Source organism: Micropterus salmoides, unplaced genomic scaffold (genome assembly GCF_014851395.1).
Source record: "Micropterus salmoides isolate LMB-PRFRI ecotype aquatic unplaced genomic scaffold, ASM1485139v1 Ms_hic_scaffold_375, whole genome shotgun sequence".
Classification (NCBI taxonomy): Eukaryota; Metazoa; Chordata; class Actinopteri; order Centrarchiformes; family Centrarchidae; genus Micropterus; species Micropterus salmoides.
The window spans coordinates 14,202-33,000 of record NW_024043095.1 but is presented as its reverse complement, the minus strand read 5'-3'; the positions used below and the strand labels follow the sequence as shown (position 1 = coordinate 33,000).

The window sequence follows — 18,799 nt, the reverse complement described above, 5'->3', positions numbered from 1 at the left end:
AATCTAACCTCTTTGGCCACCGACAGCAGTTCTGATGGAGTTTCTCCAGTGGACATATCACAGACACAAGCAGTCAATTTCTTCTTGTCTGAAAGGATATGTTTCACACAAAGATAGTTGTTGCATATTCAAAATTATGTAATTAACCAGTGTGTATTATAAGTTGTAAATGTGCATTCAAATCATAACTAAAGGCGTACGCCATTATAGCAGTAAATATAATATCAACAATAGCAAACTAAACAACAAGATGATATCTAGAGGTTTGTAGAAATCTATGCTTAATCTCACCTCTAAAACAGTTGCGGAAATGTACTTTGCCATGTTTGTCCCCACCGTCCTCACTCAGGCTTTGGTCTCTGTCTGCTTCGTTGTCCTGGGATACAGAGTCTTTCTCCATCAGATTCATCACCAAAATCGTCTCCAGGAGGCTGAGCATCATCAAACCAAAACTCCCAATACAGTAAGTTGCTAAAGGGAGAAGGCAGCATTATTAATGTGGAAAAATAACTACACACTGAGTCATTATATGTGCTGTCCCTGCTCATATGAAAGGCAAGACTCTGAGTTTCTTTACCTATAAGTGGAATCTTGTTTGATGAAGCAGGCAGAATGTCATTCAGAATAAGTTGCAACACAGTGACAGCAAGCAGCACAGTGACTTTGAAACTGAGCTTCTCGCCCCCTCTGTCTGAGATCAGGAAGGAGGACAAGTCCAGACACAAGAAGAACAGGACGGGCAGCATGAAGTTGACAACATAGAGGAGAGCGCGCCTCTTCATGGTGATCTGTGAAATCATGTTTAAGGATAAGGTGGGTGATCTACCTGGCGATCTCATTTTGTTAGAATCAACATTTTTGAATCTCTTAAATAAAATGTATTTCTTTTAGTTAATCCCTTGCATGTGCTTCCATTATTTGCTATGGTGTCAGAGTTAGGCCATGACTCTCACAGTGTCAACTAAGGCCGCTCAAGCAGCAACTTACAGAGAAATGTTTTTAAAAACATACTGTTTTTACAATCTGCCACTAATTTACTGGCAGTTTTGAAATATTCAGAAATTGACTGATACTGAATACTGATATATATATTTACTTTAATTTTACTAGTTTTTATTTTCTGAATTCATTTCTAGAATCGCCGACAATGTATATTAAATTACTTAACATGTTAAAGAATATTTAACTTAAATATTGTCAAATTTCTTCAAGAAATCAGCCTTCACAGTACTGTTGCATAGTCATATCGATGCAAAATAAGGATCCACCAAAAAGTGTACTTTCATTCCAGCTCAAAAATCAATGTCAGCCACCATATTGATAGTCAATTAGTTTTCCCCTGATTATTATTTTCATTTATTCAGATTTTATTCTTGCCTGCCTCTTCCTCTAGACCTCTAGGACTTACATTAGCCAGGTGGCCAGAAACACAACTTCAAATGAATGATTATGATAATTCACCATATGAACTTAAAAAATTATGATATGCTGTGTTGTTGTGTTTACTTGTTTCCGCTGTCCCCAAACAGTAGAAAGTCTACATCTGAAAACAAGTATAATCAGTAAAATACTAGATGTACATCTACTTACTTGAGACACACAGAGATGGAAAATAGTTTCCACCTCTGGTTGTTTATATCCAGACATACTTACAGTGTAAACAATCGTGCTTTGTTTAAGGTTGAAAGTGCTGATATTCTGGTTGGTGACATTCATGCTGATGAACAGCCACTCATACTGGGTCCGCAGGAGCTCATGTGACCACTTTTTGATCTCTGAAGAGTCGAAAACTTGTTCAAGCCGTATTTGCTGGACTGAAATGGGAGATTTAAAAAAACTGAGGTGTCTTATCAGTTCAACAAAGAAGGAATGTATATGGTGGCTCATGTGACAATAAATTGTTAAAGTCCCGCAGCCCACAAACACAAGACATTTTCAACTAATGTCTAGAACCAAAGGGCTCACCGTTGTGTACGATAGACTTGAAAGATATGTTGCAGCTCTGAATGTCAAAGGGGAATTTGTAAACTTGCATCTTGCAGGTGCTGACCAGAACCATATCATTTAGACGTTCGACCAGACCGGAATATTCAATGAGGAGATAAGGACTGGGAGGGGCCTTATCCATTTCTGTCCTGTGAGTGAAAAAAAACACACATAATGGCAAAAGCTATATGCTTCAAATAAAATTTCACATAGCGTATTGTTAAATATACCATAAAACATAAATCTACATCATTTACAATATGATGCATTAAATATTTTAGTCTTGAACTCTTTGTTTTCCACTTCATTACCTTGTGTTTCTATAAATTTACAAGACAGTTTTGTACACATAGGGTTGTACTACTGAATTACTGAACTTAGTGGGTACCTACCATTAGTTTGTGAAAGATGTACAGGGAATAAGGAGGTAACAAATTTATATTTAGGAAGGACCTTGAATTCAAGTACTGTAGATTGTAAATGATTACCCAGTACATAATACATTGAAATCTAGAAAACGTCTTGCAGAAAATGTGTGATTCCAGACAGCTGAAATGTTTTGTTTGAAAAGCTGGAAGCAAAGCTGCTGATAAGCTGAACTTAAGGAAGAGTATGAGTCTACTGAGTAGTTAGAGATTCAGAACCAGTTAACCAGTGATGCACTTGTTGTTGTTGTTACACAGACACATACCATCTACACACTTACTGATTGTCTGTTTTTGATTAGAGTTGATAATAGTGATTTAGATAACTGAAGTTGTGACTGTTAATCCGTGCTGAAGTTGAATAAATCCTAATATAATTTTAAGTCGTTGCTTTGTGTGTGGTGTTGTAATAGTAACAGTTGGTTATTATGTAAATGTGTTTCATTATTGATATTTTATAGGGTAACATATAGTATAGGTTGAGGCGTTGAGCCCTGCTTCCAGGTAGTTCCCTGTATTTAGTAATCTTGTTTAATAATTTTATAATGTTAATAACTTATAATAATAATAATCAAACTTGCCTACCATATCTACCATACTACCATATCCCAATATCCCAGATTATACATGTTTTATGGATGCAACATTACATTTCTGCAAACTTACCTTTTCAAAATCTATAAAAACTATTTTTGAAATCTTTGGCAGGTCCAATAGAATTTGTAGGTTTAAACAGTTTGTTAACAACAATGGAGTCATTATTCTGTGTGTTTTGATTGTTTCCGACTTAAAAGTCATTACAATAATCCAAATGCTTACATTTTTGTCATTTCTAAACGTTGACATGATGCTCCATCGCCACTTACTGTTGTGAGTCTATGTGGTTGTGTGACATGCACATACATTAAAACTTACATCTCTTCAACAGTTATATCTGGCTTCCACAATGCTTCAATAGGAACTGATATACTATCAAGACCACAAAACTCCTTTGGATCCCACAGAATGTGTTCATTGTTCCAAGACTTGACAGGAAACCAAGGGAGAGGGGGAGGGGATAAGGAATCAAGGAAAGAAAAAGAATGAAAAGATGTAATTTAAAGGAAATCATTTGAGTTTCCACTACAGATGAACAGTTGAGAATGAGAGAGAACTAACCATATAAATCCAAACGTAAGGAATGAAAGTCTGGTCAATCTCTCTCTATGAGGAAAGAAATACAGTACGTGTGAAAGTCTTTCCAGCAGCACAATTAACATCATCATAAGCTGACCATACACACAGCAACACGGTGATGAAACATAGCACTATGCTGATTTACTATAAAATGCAAGTTAACACAAATCATATAACACTTTGAGGAAACAGAGGTTCAGTTAATAAATCCGAGCATGAAACCCCAAACCATTTAGCACGTTAATTCTTTTTTGAAAAAGACAAAAACCACCTAAAGCGGACGTAAAAACTTCTTAGCAAAATTTGCTGTTTCCATTAACCTTTTCTAATGCGATACATTAAAATGCGCATAAAAAGGTTTATGGAAACACAACTTGTGTCAGACTTAAGCATGCTAGCATATGGCTGTTACCTGGAAGCAGTAGTATAGACATGGTATGAATCAAACTTCAAAAAGTATCCATACAAATGAATTGTTCTTTCAATTTTGACCAACACTGCTATCTACTGCAAAAACTAACTTCACTTCCACAACATTTTATTGTACTTAGATTTTTTTATTATTGAGTTCAGTAAAAGAAAAACAACATATCTTCTTTGGGAAAGGAAATAATCGTCACCATTTAAAAGAAAAAAATTACAGAAAACATAAAGCTTAATTTAAAACTTACCACATCTAGGATGCTATAGAGCTGTATGTGGAGCTGTACGATTGTAGTTGTATTGTAATTTTTAACAGGCCGGGCCATGGTGTACAGATCTTTTTTCTGGTCAGATTCAGGTGGTTTAAAACATCCTGATAACCACATTTACCCTCAGAGGAATCCTTATCTCCTGGAAGAATGTCAAGATACAATCAGAGTTTATCCTTGAAAGGGAAAAATAAATAAATTCCAACTGCAATGCTCTTGTTTTGCTTTCAAATTGAAACTTGAGTTTTACATTTTTATGTTTGTCTGTACATCAAATTTATGGGTGTTTTCTTAATTAGTTATTATTTAGAAGATATTACATTCATCTGTGTGATCCACTGCTTCTGTATTATCAAAGCTTGAAAAGCACCAGGGTCCTCATTTATAAAATGTGTAGGATCCATGCTAAAAGTGTACAAAAACCAAAAATGGTGTATGCAAAAAAAAATGATATAAAACTGTGTGTACACACACACCTACAGGTAACTTTCCCTTTATAAATCACACTCCACCTGTAAATGTGGGGTGCTGCGGTTCTCTTGGGTTGGTCTGTCTAATGCAGGTCTGATATTCAGCGCACTCATCTAAAATCACAGCTCTAGGGAATCCAAATCAGCGTATTAGCCAGCCATCATCACGGGTCTGAAAATCTTTGTGGTTCCTGAGGACTCTTTTATGTTGCTCACTAGCAAAGCACAAATACCACTGCTGGTTTTATAATATTTATGAGAAAGGGATAACGTGAAGGGATATTAAATATAAGAGAGGCATCCTTATACCTATTCCTGTCAGATGTAATTGAATTTTTATGTTAAATATTATCCACAGACATGATAAAACTATTATGGTGTGTCAGTGGCGTTTTCAGTTTCAAGACTTCTAGGCTTCAGGAATAAGGAATACATATGTATATTTATTTATACATACTTTCTTCAGAGCTCTGATTGAAGTCCTGTTGATCATCAAGAAGTTCTGGCAGCTCTGTGTAATTTGAGATACTTTCACCTGACAGAAAAAAGAATACAGATCTTTAATCTTTCAATATGATATCCTTGAACACATCTCCTGCTTTCCTACGCAGAACGATTAAGTGTTGACAACATGTATTAGTTATTTATAACCAAGAATCAACTTAGAAAGGCTTGTTGTGATATTATGATATCACAACTAGCCTAGGTCTTAGTGTTTGTATGACCACTTTAATTTACCCTGACTCAACCTGATTCAACTACAGCAGTTTAAAGTGAAAGAAAACTCTCTCAAAAATAATTTTGAAATCGAATGAATCTTATGTTTCGACATCCTAGAATGTGTCATTATGAAAAGAATATTGTCAGTAAACCAAATTCAATAAATATTTTGTCACTAATCTCTGGTGGAATTTAGATATGTAGGTATTGTGGTTTTCACCAGTTTTGAGATATCTAGTGAATCTATCCAACTCCAAAGTGAATGGGATTTTGTGTATTAATTTATAACTTTCTTACTGCTTTTACTGTGTATCTTATTTTTTTGCTCTTGTGAAAGCACTTGTAAGAAAAGTGCTCTATAAATAAATATAATAATAATTATTATTATTAGTAGTAGTAGTAGTATTAAGGATTTACATAATTGTGAGAACTGATCCATTCATATTCAACTTTGAAACTCTGATTTACTGTGTGTGTTCTTCATTACTTAAAAGAAATGACAAACATTAGTCTGTGTGGACATCTACTGCTTTCTTTTACATTTTAACAGAGTTCTAATGTTTGTCACTTTTACTGTATGTGCTCTAAATTGCTAACAGTTTAGAAGACATTTGTCTCTATGGGTGTTTCTGAATGTATTATCAACAACACCAGCTCACCAATATCTGCAGTAATTTACAGTGATTGTGGTCACTGAAAGGCCATTATGAGATGAGTGTTGGCAGGACTGACAACTTTAATGTCTTCAGTGCACTTTAATGATTTATTAAATGTGAGCATATTTGCACTCATTTCAGTCTATATAGATTTTCCATTTGAGAGCTATCTGTCCAAATTCATGTTGTCCAATTAAAGGACACAAATGCATTTTTCTACTTTTTTCAACCTAGAGTTAAACTGATATAATAATTCAGACTGGGAATCTCAATGACAGACCAGGCTAATTCTCATGCATTAATAACAGACAATGTATACTTTGTTGAAAAACTTTTTTCTTTTTACTGTACATACCATTAATATAACATTTGTTGTATTACTGTACACAAAAACTGCTTCAAAATAGTTACACAAAATAGTTAAAAACTGAACAGTGTTTAGATTCAAGACTTCCATGAATAATGCACCAGGAATACATTTTCATACAAATAATTACTGAGTGCTTTTGGAGTGTTTGTTTCCTCTACATACGTTCTTCAGAGCTCTGATTGAAGTTCTGTTGATCATCAAGAATTTCTGGTGGCTCTGTGTAATTGGAGGTAATCCCACCTGAAAAAAAGAGTGTGCAGGTCTTTATTTTTAATATGAGTTTATTGCTCACACATCTCCTGCTTTCCTACACAGAATAATTAAGTGTTGACATAGAATCAATTCAGAAAGGTAGTTGCTACAAGATGTGCTGAGGGTGGTCTTAAAAGTATGTAACGTACACATGTATGTACGAGCAATCACATGTGATGACAGGTGGAGATCACACCATCAGGCTAAAAGCTGTCAGAGGGTTGACGGTCTACAGTTCTGATTGACTGCATTTGCCTGTGTTGTTTTCACTTTAATGTACCCTGACTCAACCTGATTCAATTGCAGCAGTTTATAGTGTTGCTAAAACTGTTTGCAAAAGCTCTCTCAGAAAACAATTAGTAATTTTACTAAATAAATATTTCTCCCTTATCTCTGATGGCATTTAGCTATACAGATAGTTTTAACTGGTTTTCAGATATCCATCTCTACATTTTTGCCTCTACAGCAACATTTCCAAGAACAGAATTATCCACACACCACATAGTGAACAGATTTTGGAAAGACATATTCACGGTTTTGTAGTTTCAGTTTTCATGCTTTGACTATCACAAACAAAACTCCATTCATTCACTGTATTTGGGTGGCAACAAAAATTTCACACAGACAAAAACAAAATATTCTGTGTGGATTGATACCAATTATGGTTTTCTATAACTGTGTGAACAGACACATTAATAATCAACTCTGAAAACCCTGAAACTTAAGCTGCTTAATGGCTTATGTCAATAAAAGAGGAAAGAAACTCAGAGAAAGAGACTCAGCCATCCTTTCCCGCTCCTTACACTGACATTTTTCTGTGACACTGTTAAAATAAACAATGTTGTTTCATTAAATTAAAAGAAATACAGGTTTAACTAAACTGCAGAATAAAGAATAATCCCAATTTACCTGTGAGGGGGAGCAGAAAGAGGAAACCTGCAAGCATCATGACTGTCAGAGGTCTGCACAGTTAGTGATCATCCCTGTCCTCTCTCTGTTGTCTGGAAATGTTTGTTGCAGCAGTAATATCACTGCCTTTTACCAGAAGAGGGCTGGGCAAATGTAATGATCATTTGTTTGTCTGATGATAGAAACACAGCTAATTCAACAAAGCTTCCAATAACTGTCAACACCGTCTTAACAAACCCAAATCAGTTTACTTCTAGTTTCTTCTGTATAGTTTCCTATTTAGGAATACAAAAAAGCATACAAAAAAACTAAAATTTACATTTATGAACAATAAATGTACACCTTTTCACAGATTTGACCTGTTGCGGCACCAAGCTTTCACTTCCCTTCCAGGGCCCCGTTAATTTCTTGCCCTCTTTTGCCACCGAACATTGTGTTCCTCACAACTGGCACTTTTGGTACAGGTTCAAAGTGGAAGGAGCCACTGCTCTGGAAGTATTTTTCCTTACACACTAACAGTCTCTTAAATATTTTAACAATACTACGGGTTTAATATATGGTCAGCAGTTTTAATTATTTCAACTTAGTTTCTAAGAAATCCTTTATTTGTCTTTTTTAGTTTTAAAAGATCCCTCTAAATACTACCATATGAGCCTTAGCCACCATTGCTATGGAGAAGAAGCCAGTGAACGCTTCTAAAGAAGACTACTGTAACGCACAGTAATGCTGTGAACTAAATGCTAAAATCGGCATACTAAAGTGCACACAATGACAATGATAATATGCTCATATGTAAGAGGTATATTATTTACCATGCTTACCATGAATTTACTGACACCACAAAAATTGGCACAGGGAAATTATATTCTGTGTACATATGAAATAGGTGGTCCTTGCAAGTGACCAAAAAATAGTGTGTAAATGTATGTGCTGGTGTGTTTGTATAAGGAGAAATAAGAGAGATTATTTAGTCGTTTATTTGTGCAATACGAAGAGTATGATAAATGTTTTCAAAGCCAGTACTGTGCATACAACAGATTACTGTTATTCCATCAAATAAATACATCATGACATAATGTTGGCTAAAGCAAACCGCATTAATTACATTGCATCTTAGTAGAAAACAACTTGACATAAATGTTAAAATGATTGAAAACATTCCTGCAGTAATCCTGAGAGACAATGTACGATACATAAAGATATTTCATGGTAAAGACCATTTCCAATGTCATATTCGTGTACTACAATGTTACAATACAACCAGACCAGTGTCTACTACATACTGTGTTTCTGAACAGGCAAGTGCACATTTCCTCCTCATCTCTGCTAAAAGCAGTGTGGAAAGTGTTGATGATGCTACTGCAGGTGTGGACATAGACAGCAGGTACGATCAAAACTATGTTAAATGAATGGAACAGTTTCAGACGTTGAAATACAGTATGTTATTTCTTTAATTGACAAAGTAGTGCTTTATAGATTGAATCTTATGTCGTCTTGGCAAGTGTCAAATCTAGAACCATTTAAATGTATCATGCTTTTAGGGTTAAAAACTTCTTTGCACTTTTTTGCACCTTTTAGGCCAAGAGACACCTGCTTCATTATCCTTCCAAAACATTTAGTCATAGAATACATAAAGCACTTTTGTTTGACACAGGAATAGGGTCCACAGGCTAACAAGTGTACTGTCAGAATCAATGTGGCAAGCTCGGGGCTTGCCTTCCAGTCTTATTTTCAGGTATTCTTCAGCATACGTGTAGCAGGTCCGTATGTATAGGAAGTGTAGCGGACTGCAGTGAACACTACAGGAGCTACAGTAGTAGTATCAGCCTGCGAGTACCTTTACAATTGGAATGTCTGACTTTAAAATCTGTTTTTGCGGTCAAAAATAAAACATGTCAACATGTTTTTTTTTTTTAAATTATTGTTACTATTTTTTATTATAAAAAAAGAAGAAAATGCTCTTGATTGTTGGATTGACAGTAGCTTAGAGGATGAGCCTCTACAGGGGAACAAACTTGTGCTATAGCTTACAGGCCATGAACAGGCTGTGTGTTGTTAGCAGTGATATTGAATAATACAGGCCAGACCAGCATTTAAATGGACCAAAGTGATGTTTGCACCTAAGTTATGCTGGTTAATGTGCTGCAGCTAACCAGCGAATTAGCTAATAACCTAATTAATTAAGCTAATTAACCAGCTGTCAGTGTGACTGTCTGCCTAGGCTGGATTGGTGACGTTACAGTTTTAAGAGATTATGATTTTAAATTTTAAAAAAGAGCAATTTTATTGGCTGCATGGAAATGATAATAATGATAATTAGCTCTGGGTATAGCTAGTCATAGCAAAAGTAAAAGTTAATCATGTTTTCATTATGTAGCACTGATCATCTCTATGCATTGTTCCATTTTAAAAAGACAAAAGTTAAAAACAGACTGACCACTATTACATAGAAAATAAAGAAAACTATGTTGACTCTTTTAGCCACTCTGGTCCAATAGCCAGCCTTCTCCTCTTCCTTCGTGTCACTGAGGAGCAGGGTCAGTGTTTTCTCCATCCCTCTCAGCTCATCTGAAAGCCTCTCCAAGGCATGGCACCCCTCCGTTGATTTGGGGCTGTTGCTCTGCAAAAGTGGTTTAGTAAACTGGTTCATAGAATTATGGATTGTAATGTTATCAGCTGATACATTTGACAGTTAGCAGTTTGTGTCTATTATGATGAGAAGTACAACCCAATCCTAACCTCCTTGGCTACTGGTAGCAGTTCAGATGGAGTTTCATCAGTAGACACATCAGAGATACACGCACAGTGAGTCCATTTGTGCCCCTCTGGAAGGACAGTTTTTATCACATTCACATTCACATACAATATATTAATTAGAAAAATAACTGAAAGAACTGAAGAAATAAAAGAGAAGCTTCTATGCCTCTGGATTGCATGATCCAATCCATTTCTAAGTTTGTATTAAGTCCTTCCTACTGATGTTGTCTGGTTAGGTTATCTGAAGTTATTGGCATGATGTCTTGCAATTTTAAGTATTTAAATTCTTTCTAGTCCACGTCTTTATTAAACAGGTTTTAAATCAAGTATCAGGTCGTTCAAGCCGTTGTGTGTCTGTACTCCCATATGTACATGAATGCGCTTTTTGGTTTGGATGCACAAGAAAAATATTTGCCCCTGGGCCAATCACAATTCTGTTACGCTGCTGGTCTCACCTCTCCAGTTGCTGTGTTTGTTACAGTCCTCACTCAGGCTTTGTTCTCTGTCTGCCTTCTTATCTTGGGATTCAGAGTCTTTCTCCTTCAGATTCATTACCAAAATTGTCTCCAGGAGGCTGAGCATCATCAAACCAAAAATCCCAATACAGTAGACCGCTAAAGGGAGAAGGCAGCTTCATTTATGTGGACAAACTACACATGGAGTCAGTCTATGTGCTGTTCCTGCTCATACGAAGTGCACTCAATAAAGGAAAGAAGCTTCTTTACCTATAAGTGGAATCTTGTCTGATGAAGAAGGCAGAATTTCATTCAGAATAAGTTGTAACACAGTGACAGCAAGCAGCACAGTGACCTTGAAGCTGAGCTTCTCGCCCCCTCTGTCTGAGATCAGGAAGGAGGCCAAGTCCAGACACAAGAAGAACAGAACTGGCAGCACGAAGTTGACAACATAGAGCAAAGACCGCCTCTTCATGGTGATCTGTGAAATGAATGTTAAAGGGTCAGGTGGTTAATGTTTCTACACCTGCACATCTGACAAAGGCAACTGGAAACACAAGAGGTTCACAATTTGTAACAACAAAGCAATTGAAATTATAACAATCAATCTCATGTCTGCAGTGTTAAAAGAAGCAACAAAGTCATCAAGTGAAAGGAGCATGCTGAAGTAAAAGTAAAATACAATAAAAAATAAAACTACTAGTTGCTGCTGTCTTTTTATATTTTCATATCAGTTCAAGAATGAAACTAAGGAAGGAAATATGGACAAAGGAAAGGGAAGACAGAAAAACCCATCTTTATCTAGTTATACGTACAGTGTAAATGATGATGTCTTGGCCAACCAAATCACTGGCATGGTTGGTGATAACTGTCATGTTGAGGAACAGCCATTCATACTGGGTCCGCATCACCTCACGAGACACCTCTGTGGCCTCTAAAGAGTTGTCACTTGCCTGGAGCCGAATGTCCTTGGCTGAGGTGGGAGGTAAAAGAACTATATGGTTGTTTTAAGTGAGATAACAAGGAATGATGATATGTGTTGGAAGCCTGCAAGCTGATGTTTGCAGCTCCCTTTACCACTGGTGGATGTTTGTTTGGTAGCCTGTTCAACAAGCAAAAGAGCAGCACAAGACATGTCTTCATACTTCATACAAGAAGGAAACCTTAGCTAGAAAGCTATTTTGAGTTTTAAAGCTTTTTTGACCTTTGTTTGAGGGTCTTTTTGTGTAGTGTGGCAGATTGATCTTTGGCTTTGACAGATTAAGTGAAAAAAAATGGCATTTTGTGAAGTGTTGCCTCAGATAATCTTAAGAAATAAAGTATATATGTAATTAATATATTTAATTAATTTGGTTAATTGGTGGTGATAATAGTGGTAAATCAAAACCTACAGCTTAATGGACTTCCATTAAGTCGTCTACGTAGTAAGAGAACAAATGGTTTTCCTCTTAATGTTCCTCTTAATGTTAATGTCTTTTGTGCAACAATAAGCCCTTACAAACTCAAACATGCTTATAAACACAACTCTGCTGAACACTCTCACCAGTATGTATGACAGACTTGAAGGACAGGTTGCAGTACTGTATGTCGAAGGGGAACTTGTAAATGTGCATCCTGCATGTGCTGACCAGCACCTGGTCGTTCTGTACTTCGACGTCACCTTTATCATTGATTGTGAGATACGGACTCGGCGGGGCTTTGTCCGTCTCTGTCCTGTAAGAGAACATACAGACATGTGATCACAGACACTGACATGCACTGATATTTGTGCTCTGTTTTTCACCAAATTTAAAATCTGTATACCTCACTGTGTGGTAGGTAACTCACTGAAATGTACTGGAGGGTAACTTGAGATGCACCTTACAATGGGGTGGCACTTTTAATAAATGTCAAGTAGTGTTTTAGCAACCAAATGCTTCAGTTATTGTGCGAACAACACAATGCCCAATCACCCATTACTGCTATGCATGTGAATCAAAAACATGAAGGCACACTAAAATAACTGAAAATGTGATACTCATTTTGCTTTTACATTAGAATCTGGGAGCCATTACGTCAATCTACACATCAGAATTATGTGCTTATAATTATTTGTAATTCAAAAAAATCAATGTGTGTGTATGTGTGTGTTCGTGCACCAGGCAATTGCATTCAGACATACATTTCTTCAATAGTGAGATCCGGCTTCCACAAAACCTCCGTAGGAAGGGAAACATTATCAATTCCACAAAACTGTTTTGGATCCCAGGAAATGTATTCATTGTGCCACCTCTACAGAGAACAAAGCAGTAAGTAAAGGGGAAAGTGTGAGAGAGGGACAAAAAGGAAAAATAAATAGGCCATTTAAAGGATAAACATTTGAGTTTCCCAAGAAATGGAAATGGAAGATTTGCCAAAAAGTTCAGTCTTCATCATCTACTGAAAGAACTCACCACAACAGTCCAAACATAAGGAATGAATTTCTGGTCTTTCTCAACCTGTAAAAAGAAATATGTGTGAAAATCTTTCCAACCAGAAAACATGACAGCTCAACCAACACAGCCTGCTATTTGAAAAACTATATATTCAATATACTATATGACACAAGTTCAATCTTGACAAGACATGTTAAATCTACAGGAGAAAACTGAAGTAATAGATAAGAAAATTTATCTAGATCAAGAGGGCAATATTAAGTTAAATCTAATGACAAAAGCCACAGCTAGCCATAACTAAAGCTGAACTATTACTTTCCCCCCTACATCTGTCAATTTTCATAAGACATAATCTTTGTAATTGAGTTTGTGGTAAACACATAAATAAGGCAGTATCTGAATCCAAATTTTGGGAACAAGAAAAATGAAAAACAAGTGTTTAGGGTATTTTTTTTGCAGGGTAAAAATAATGAGCCCCAAAAGGCATAAAATAAAGGCATTACAACAGATCTCTATCTTTTACACAGTTTGCCTGGCCAGCTGGAACATTTTAAACCCTTTTAATAAAAACAAATTTTCTTACCCACTTCATCATCAACCATTCATGTTTGCTGCATGAATTTGGCAACCAATTAAAGAGGTGGTATTATGCTCATTTTCAGGTTCAAAATCTCAATTAGTGGTTGTACCAGAACAGGTTTACATGGTTTAATTTTCAAAAAACACCATCTTTTTCTCATACTGCACATTGCTGCAGCTCCTCTTTTCACCCTATGTGTTGTACGCTCTGTTCTTGAGCTACATCTTACTTGTACAAAATCTTTGTTGGGAGTTGCACATGAGCAGTTCCCAGGTAAGGACTATTAGCCAATCAGAAGCAGTGAAGGGCGGGTCGTAAGAAACAAGGTAGTGTGATCCAAATCAAACCCGCTTCAGACTGCGACGCTAGCAGATGGTATAAGTTACTCACAAGTCCACATCCACAAAACATCATTGTTCCACATCTTACGATAAACCACCATATTTCAACAAAATTTTACATAAAAATTGGCCAAACAATTTGAACGTTTGCTCAGTAGCTTTCACATCAGGTGTAACATTAGCATTATAGTTAAACTTCAGCTGTGTTAGCCAACGTTTACAACAATTCCGCACTTGCTGCCTTGCCGAAAAATGCTACCATAGCGCAAATCGACAGACTCGACTCTACTCGGCCCTGCTCCGTTTTCCATTGCAGATAGTACCCAGAGACAGTACGTAGCTGGTCGTCATAGCAACGCCACATACAACTGCGGCGACATAATGTTCAATGCGACACACACACCAGCGATCCACACAGCTTTCTCTTTAAGTTAAAACGTTTCAACATTACTCAGAATGTAAAGACAGATAAGCGGTATGAAAACCTTCCAGCTGTGTTTTCCTCTGCCGTTGTTGCTGCAGCGGTCTGTGTGACGGTGGGAGCAGAGGGCTCTGTGAGCGGGCGGCTGGCCGGCCTCACAAGCATTCTCCCTCGGGTTGGCACAGGCTTCCCCCGCAGCCACTTGCGGAGCTCCTCAACTCCAAAAATATTCAAGCACATTTTTGTTCCGCCATCACTTCTCATAATATATAATATTCTAAATCTACACAGCTGATTTCTCACCTCAAAACTTCTCAGAAGTAGATTTAGTGATGAAATTACATACAAAAACTGTAAAATATAAAACTTTCTGTTGCTGGCCTCTGTCTGGTGCACGCAATGATGATGCAGTGAATATTGTAAATTCTCTCTGACCAATCAGCAGTCTGTCGTGTTTTTACGTTACATTTTAGTTTCCCTCAGCTCGCTTGGAACCTCGATGGAGGTGAGGTGATACAAAAAAAAGTACCTGGAAGCAGGTACAGGTGCAACATTTCTACAATGGAAAACCAAACAAAGGCGAGTCGAGCCAAAGGGCCTCCGCTCAGACTAGCTTGGTTTGAGGGCGTGCCTGACCCCGCTAGCCGCTTGGCAAACTTTATGACGCATTTTCATTGTGACGTCACAAGTAAACGAAGTGAAGGACTGGACTACTAACCAGCTGTTTTCAAGTGGTTCAGAGCAGAGCTTTCTGTGGGAGATGGGAACTCCCTTTGGGCTGGACTTTGGGATTTTTCACTTTGCAAACCTGTTACATGCACAAAAAAGATATATAACTCAATAAAGGAGAGGGAAAGAGCCAAAAAGCATAATACCACCTCCTTTAAAGTAAAAATCTGAACATATGAGACCAAAATAACCTCATCATCATAGAACTTCATTATTATAATTTGAACATTGACTGATAAAGCTTTAACTACTTACCACATCTAGAATAGCATAGAGCAGTACTTCCAGGTATACATGTGTGGGGCATTTGTAGTTTTTAACAGGCCGAGTCATGGAGTACAGCTCATTGTTTTTGGTCAGATTCAGGTGGTTTAAAACATCCTGATAACTGCAGTTACGCTCAGGGAAAACCCCATCTGCAGCAAAAACATAACAGAAACAGAAATTACTCCTAAAAGGAAAGTTTTCTTTTAGATTATGTTTGTGTGTACATCACATTTACTGTATGTGCTCTAAATTGCTAACACATTAATGTTAGCAATTTAAGACATTACTCTCTATGGGTGCTTCTGAATGTATTATCGAATGTGAAAAACACCATATATCTCCAGTAATATATGGAGGTTGTGGTCGCTGAAAGGCCATTATGAGATCGGTCTTGGCTGGACTGATGGGTTTTAGCTCATCAGCCCACTAATGATTTTTAAATGTGAGTATTATTACTGTTTAAATAAGGTTTTTTATATATTATGAAGGATGTGGGATTGAGTGAAGATTATGGGTGCATCAATCACAGGAACAAGTGCACAGTTAACTTAACCAACTAACCAATTTCTACTCTTGCTGTATCACTGTTAGGATTACATGTGACCGGGTGAAGGACTTATAAATTTGGGTGTGGTTTTTCTGGCATTCATGCATGACAAAGTCAGCCAGGCACATGACCCTGGCCAAAGCTCCTCCATAGCGTCAATTAATGTGGTAACCACCCTGACTCAGACTGAGCACTGTCCGACCAGCAGAGGGTAGCGTAAGCCCAGCAGTGTCTATTCAACGTATTCAACGGGCTTTCTCACACTACCTGAGATCCATCTGTAATCTGTTGCCCAAATGCTTGTTGCTCAAATCAAAACTTAAGGAAATCTTGAGAGGTGATTAACTCCTGATTAAAGAAGTTGCAGAAGACATGAACACAGTTATTGAAGCTTGATCAAGCAGAAGCAATACAAGTGAATCACAGCGTACTGCCACCCACTTCTGAAGCATACTTCCTGCTGGGGAGTATTTAAATCCAAATGTGTCCCAATAGGGGTTTTTCACCTGGCTATGTATGTGGAAAGAGTCTGTTGGGTATTGTATCCTAAAGAAGAAACTATGCTTACCTAAGTCACTTTTGTATGTCACTCAGGTCACATTCAATGCATTCTACATCAGCCTGTTGAGTCTGAGGCAAAATGCGGACTATCTCCAATGACCTTGGTCTACTGGAGATTATTGCTCTAAAAAAGACAGACCATTACCTTCTGCTTTTAGGCTTGCAAGTGACCCAATCCTGTCTTGGGGAAGCCCATGTCATGTTACCTTAAACCTAAAGAAGGAAAATTCCTTCACAGAGACTAGCAGCATAATTTTCAAATCTGGATTTAACAACCTCATTGAGCTGGCAAAAGTTCCCCCAGGATGTTTTTTGTGTTATCTAATGTTTCTCTTTTATGGTTGCTGTAATATGCCACCTTTTCAAAAGGGAAATATTGATATTCTTTTTGTTCTAGTTTTTGTTTTTAACATTTTAGTATTACTCTGGAAATTAAAAAGGAAACACTTAAGACTGAAAGCACTGTGGTCACATTGGTTAATTCATTCACTATAAACACCAAGCACATACATGCAAATTACAAATAGAAAGCAACAGTGAAAGTCAGCGTGGCCTTCCACTATTTTTTTTCAAAAACATTAAATTCAGACCATGGGAATGCACAGGGAATAAGTTTAGCCTTTCTCATGATACACCTGAAAGCATCGTGCTGAACATTGTCCAAGCTTACCTGTGAGGAAGAGCAGAAAGAGGAAACAAGTAAGCACCATGACTGCAACTCCTGTGAGAATCCAAAGTCAGTGAGAGGTCTGTACTGTTAATGTGTATGCCTGTCCTCTCTGTGTTGTCTGGAAATGTCACCAAATCTGTAGTGGTAATAATACCACTGCCTCATACTGGAAAAGGGACGGGCAAACTGAATGACTGACCCTTTTATGTTTTTGGTAATCTCATTAGTCTGACAGCCATCCGAAGAGACGGTGGTCACTCCACAGCGGTCACCAAAGCATCTTTTAGCGGTCTTTTAGGGGAGGAACAGGAGCTGTGAAAGCCCAAAGTGAACTGTAATGACTTTTTGGTGGTACAAGTAAGTACAGTAAATGCAGCTAATAAACATTTTGTACACAAACCTTCCAGGCGAGAAATTCAATGAGGAATGGAGTCAGCTTCTCCTGTCTAGGATTGCTGTTATTAAAGATGGGGTAAGCGATTCTAATCCAATACATGTCTTTTTGTCAAATTCAGCAAATACTGTATTGTCAAACATCAGCAGTGTTTGTACACAGCCCTGGCTCTGCCAAAAAACACTATTTAATCTGATCCAGCCACGAATTTATGTATCAGGTAACATTAAATTACTTGTCCCCGACAGCCACTCAAATAGGCTATTTGCAGCAGCGGCCCCTCGGCCCCAGTCAACTGTCTCAAGTTTTTACTAACAGTTAAATTTGACCTATAATTTATAATTGACCCAAACAAATAGAAATTATAAAAACAGGTAAATCTGATAAAAGACTATTGATACTTTTATTTCAAAAATACAAATGTAGCCTATCAAAAATAAAAAGAAATTTGGCCCCAATTACTAGTTACTTAAAAAAATAGGCTTTTAGAGAGTTTAAATATGATGTTTTATATAATTTTAATTACTTAACAGCTTATACAAGTCCAGCTAGTAGAACTACATCAGTTAGGCTAATTGACAGAAACTGAATTGGCATCTGATTTAGCATTAGTCATTTTTCATGTAAAAACATTTCATGGTTCCAGCTTTACAAACCTGAAGATTTGCTGCTTTAACTTTTTATTATTTTAATGTATTTTTATTGATTTTGAGGTTTGGACTGACAAAACAAGCATGCAAGGTGTCACACAGGGCTCTCTCACTATTTTCTGAATTTTTTACAATCGATTAATAGAGAAAATAATCAGCTGATTAATACTAAAAATAATCATTAACAGCAGTCTGATAAAAAAAAATAGTTCAACAACAACCAACTACATTAATGCATGAGGAATAATAATCTAATAATATGATATATAGGCTAATAGTATAACAGTCATATGGAACATTTTCTTTCTGCTTTGAGTAGGCTACTCGCAAGCCTCGCAATGGTTGACAAAAGAAGTT

At 36.9% G+C, this 18,799-nt stretch overlaps 1 protein-coding gene and 1 pseudogene across 1 annotated transcript; both read right to left on the bottom strand.

The window, feature by feature from the left end:
* Positions 1-8: 8 nt before the first annotated feature.
* On the bottom strand, positions 9-7,693 carry LOC119884886 (annotated as a pseudogene).
* A 1,100-nt stretch (positions 7,694-8,793) lies between these two features.
* On the bottom strand, positions 8,794-17,588 carry LOC119884885 (5-hydroxytryptamine receptor 3A-like). The gene is made up of 10 exons (XM_038695165.1): positions 17,384-17,588; positions 15,609-15,769; positions 13,301-13,345; positions 13,030-13,139; positions 12,412-12,581; positions 11,684-11,841; positions 11,139-11,349; positions 10,869-11,027; positions 10,396-10,481; positions 8,794-10,276 (listed from the first exon to the last, which is right to left on the bottom strand). Exons 1-10 carry the CDS (start codon positions 17,436-17,438, stop codon positions 10,046-10,048), a joined length of 1,386 nt encoding a protein of 461 aa, XP_038551093.1. The 5' UTR covers positions 17,439-17,588; the 3' UTR covers positions 8,794-10,045.
* Between the last annotated feature and the right edge of the window lie 1,211 nt (positions 17,589-18,799).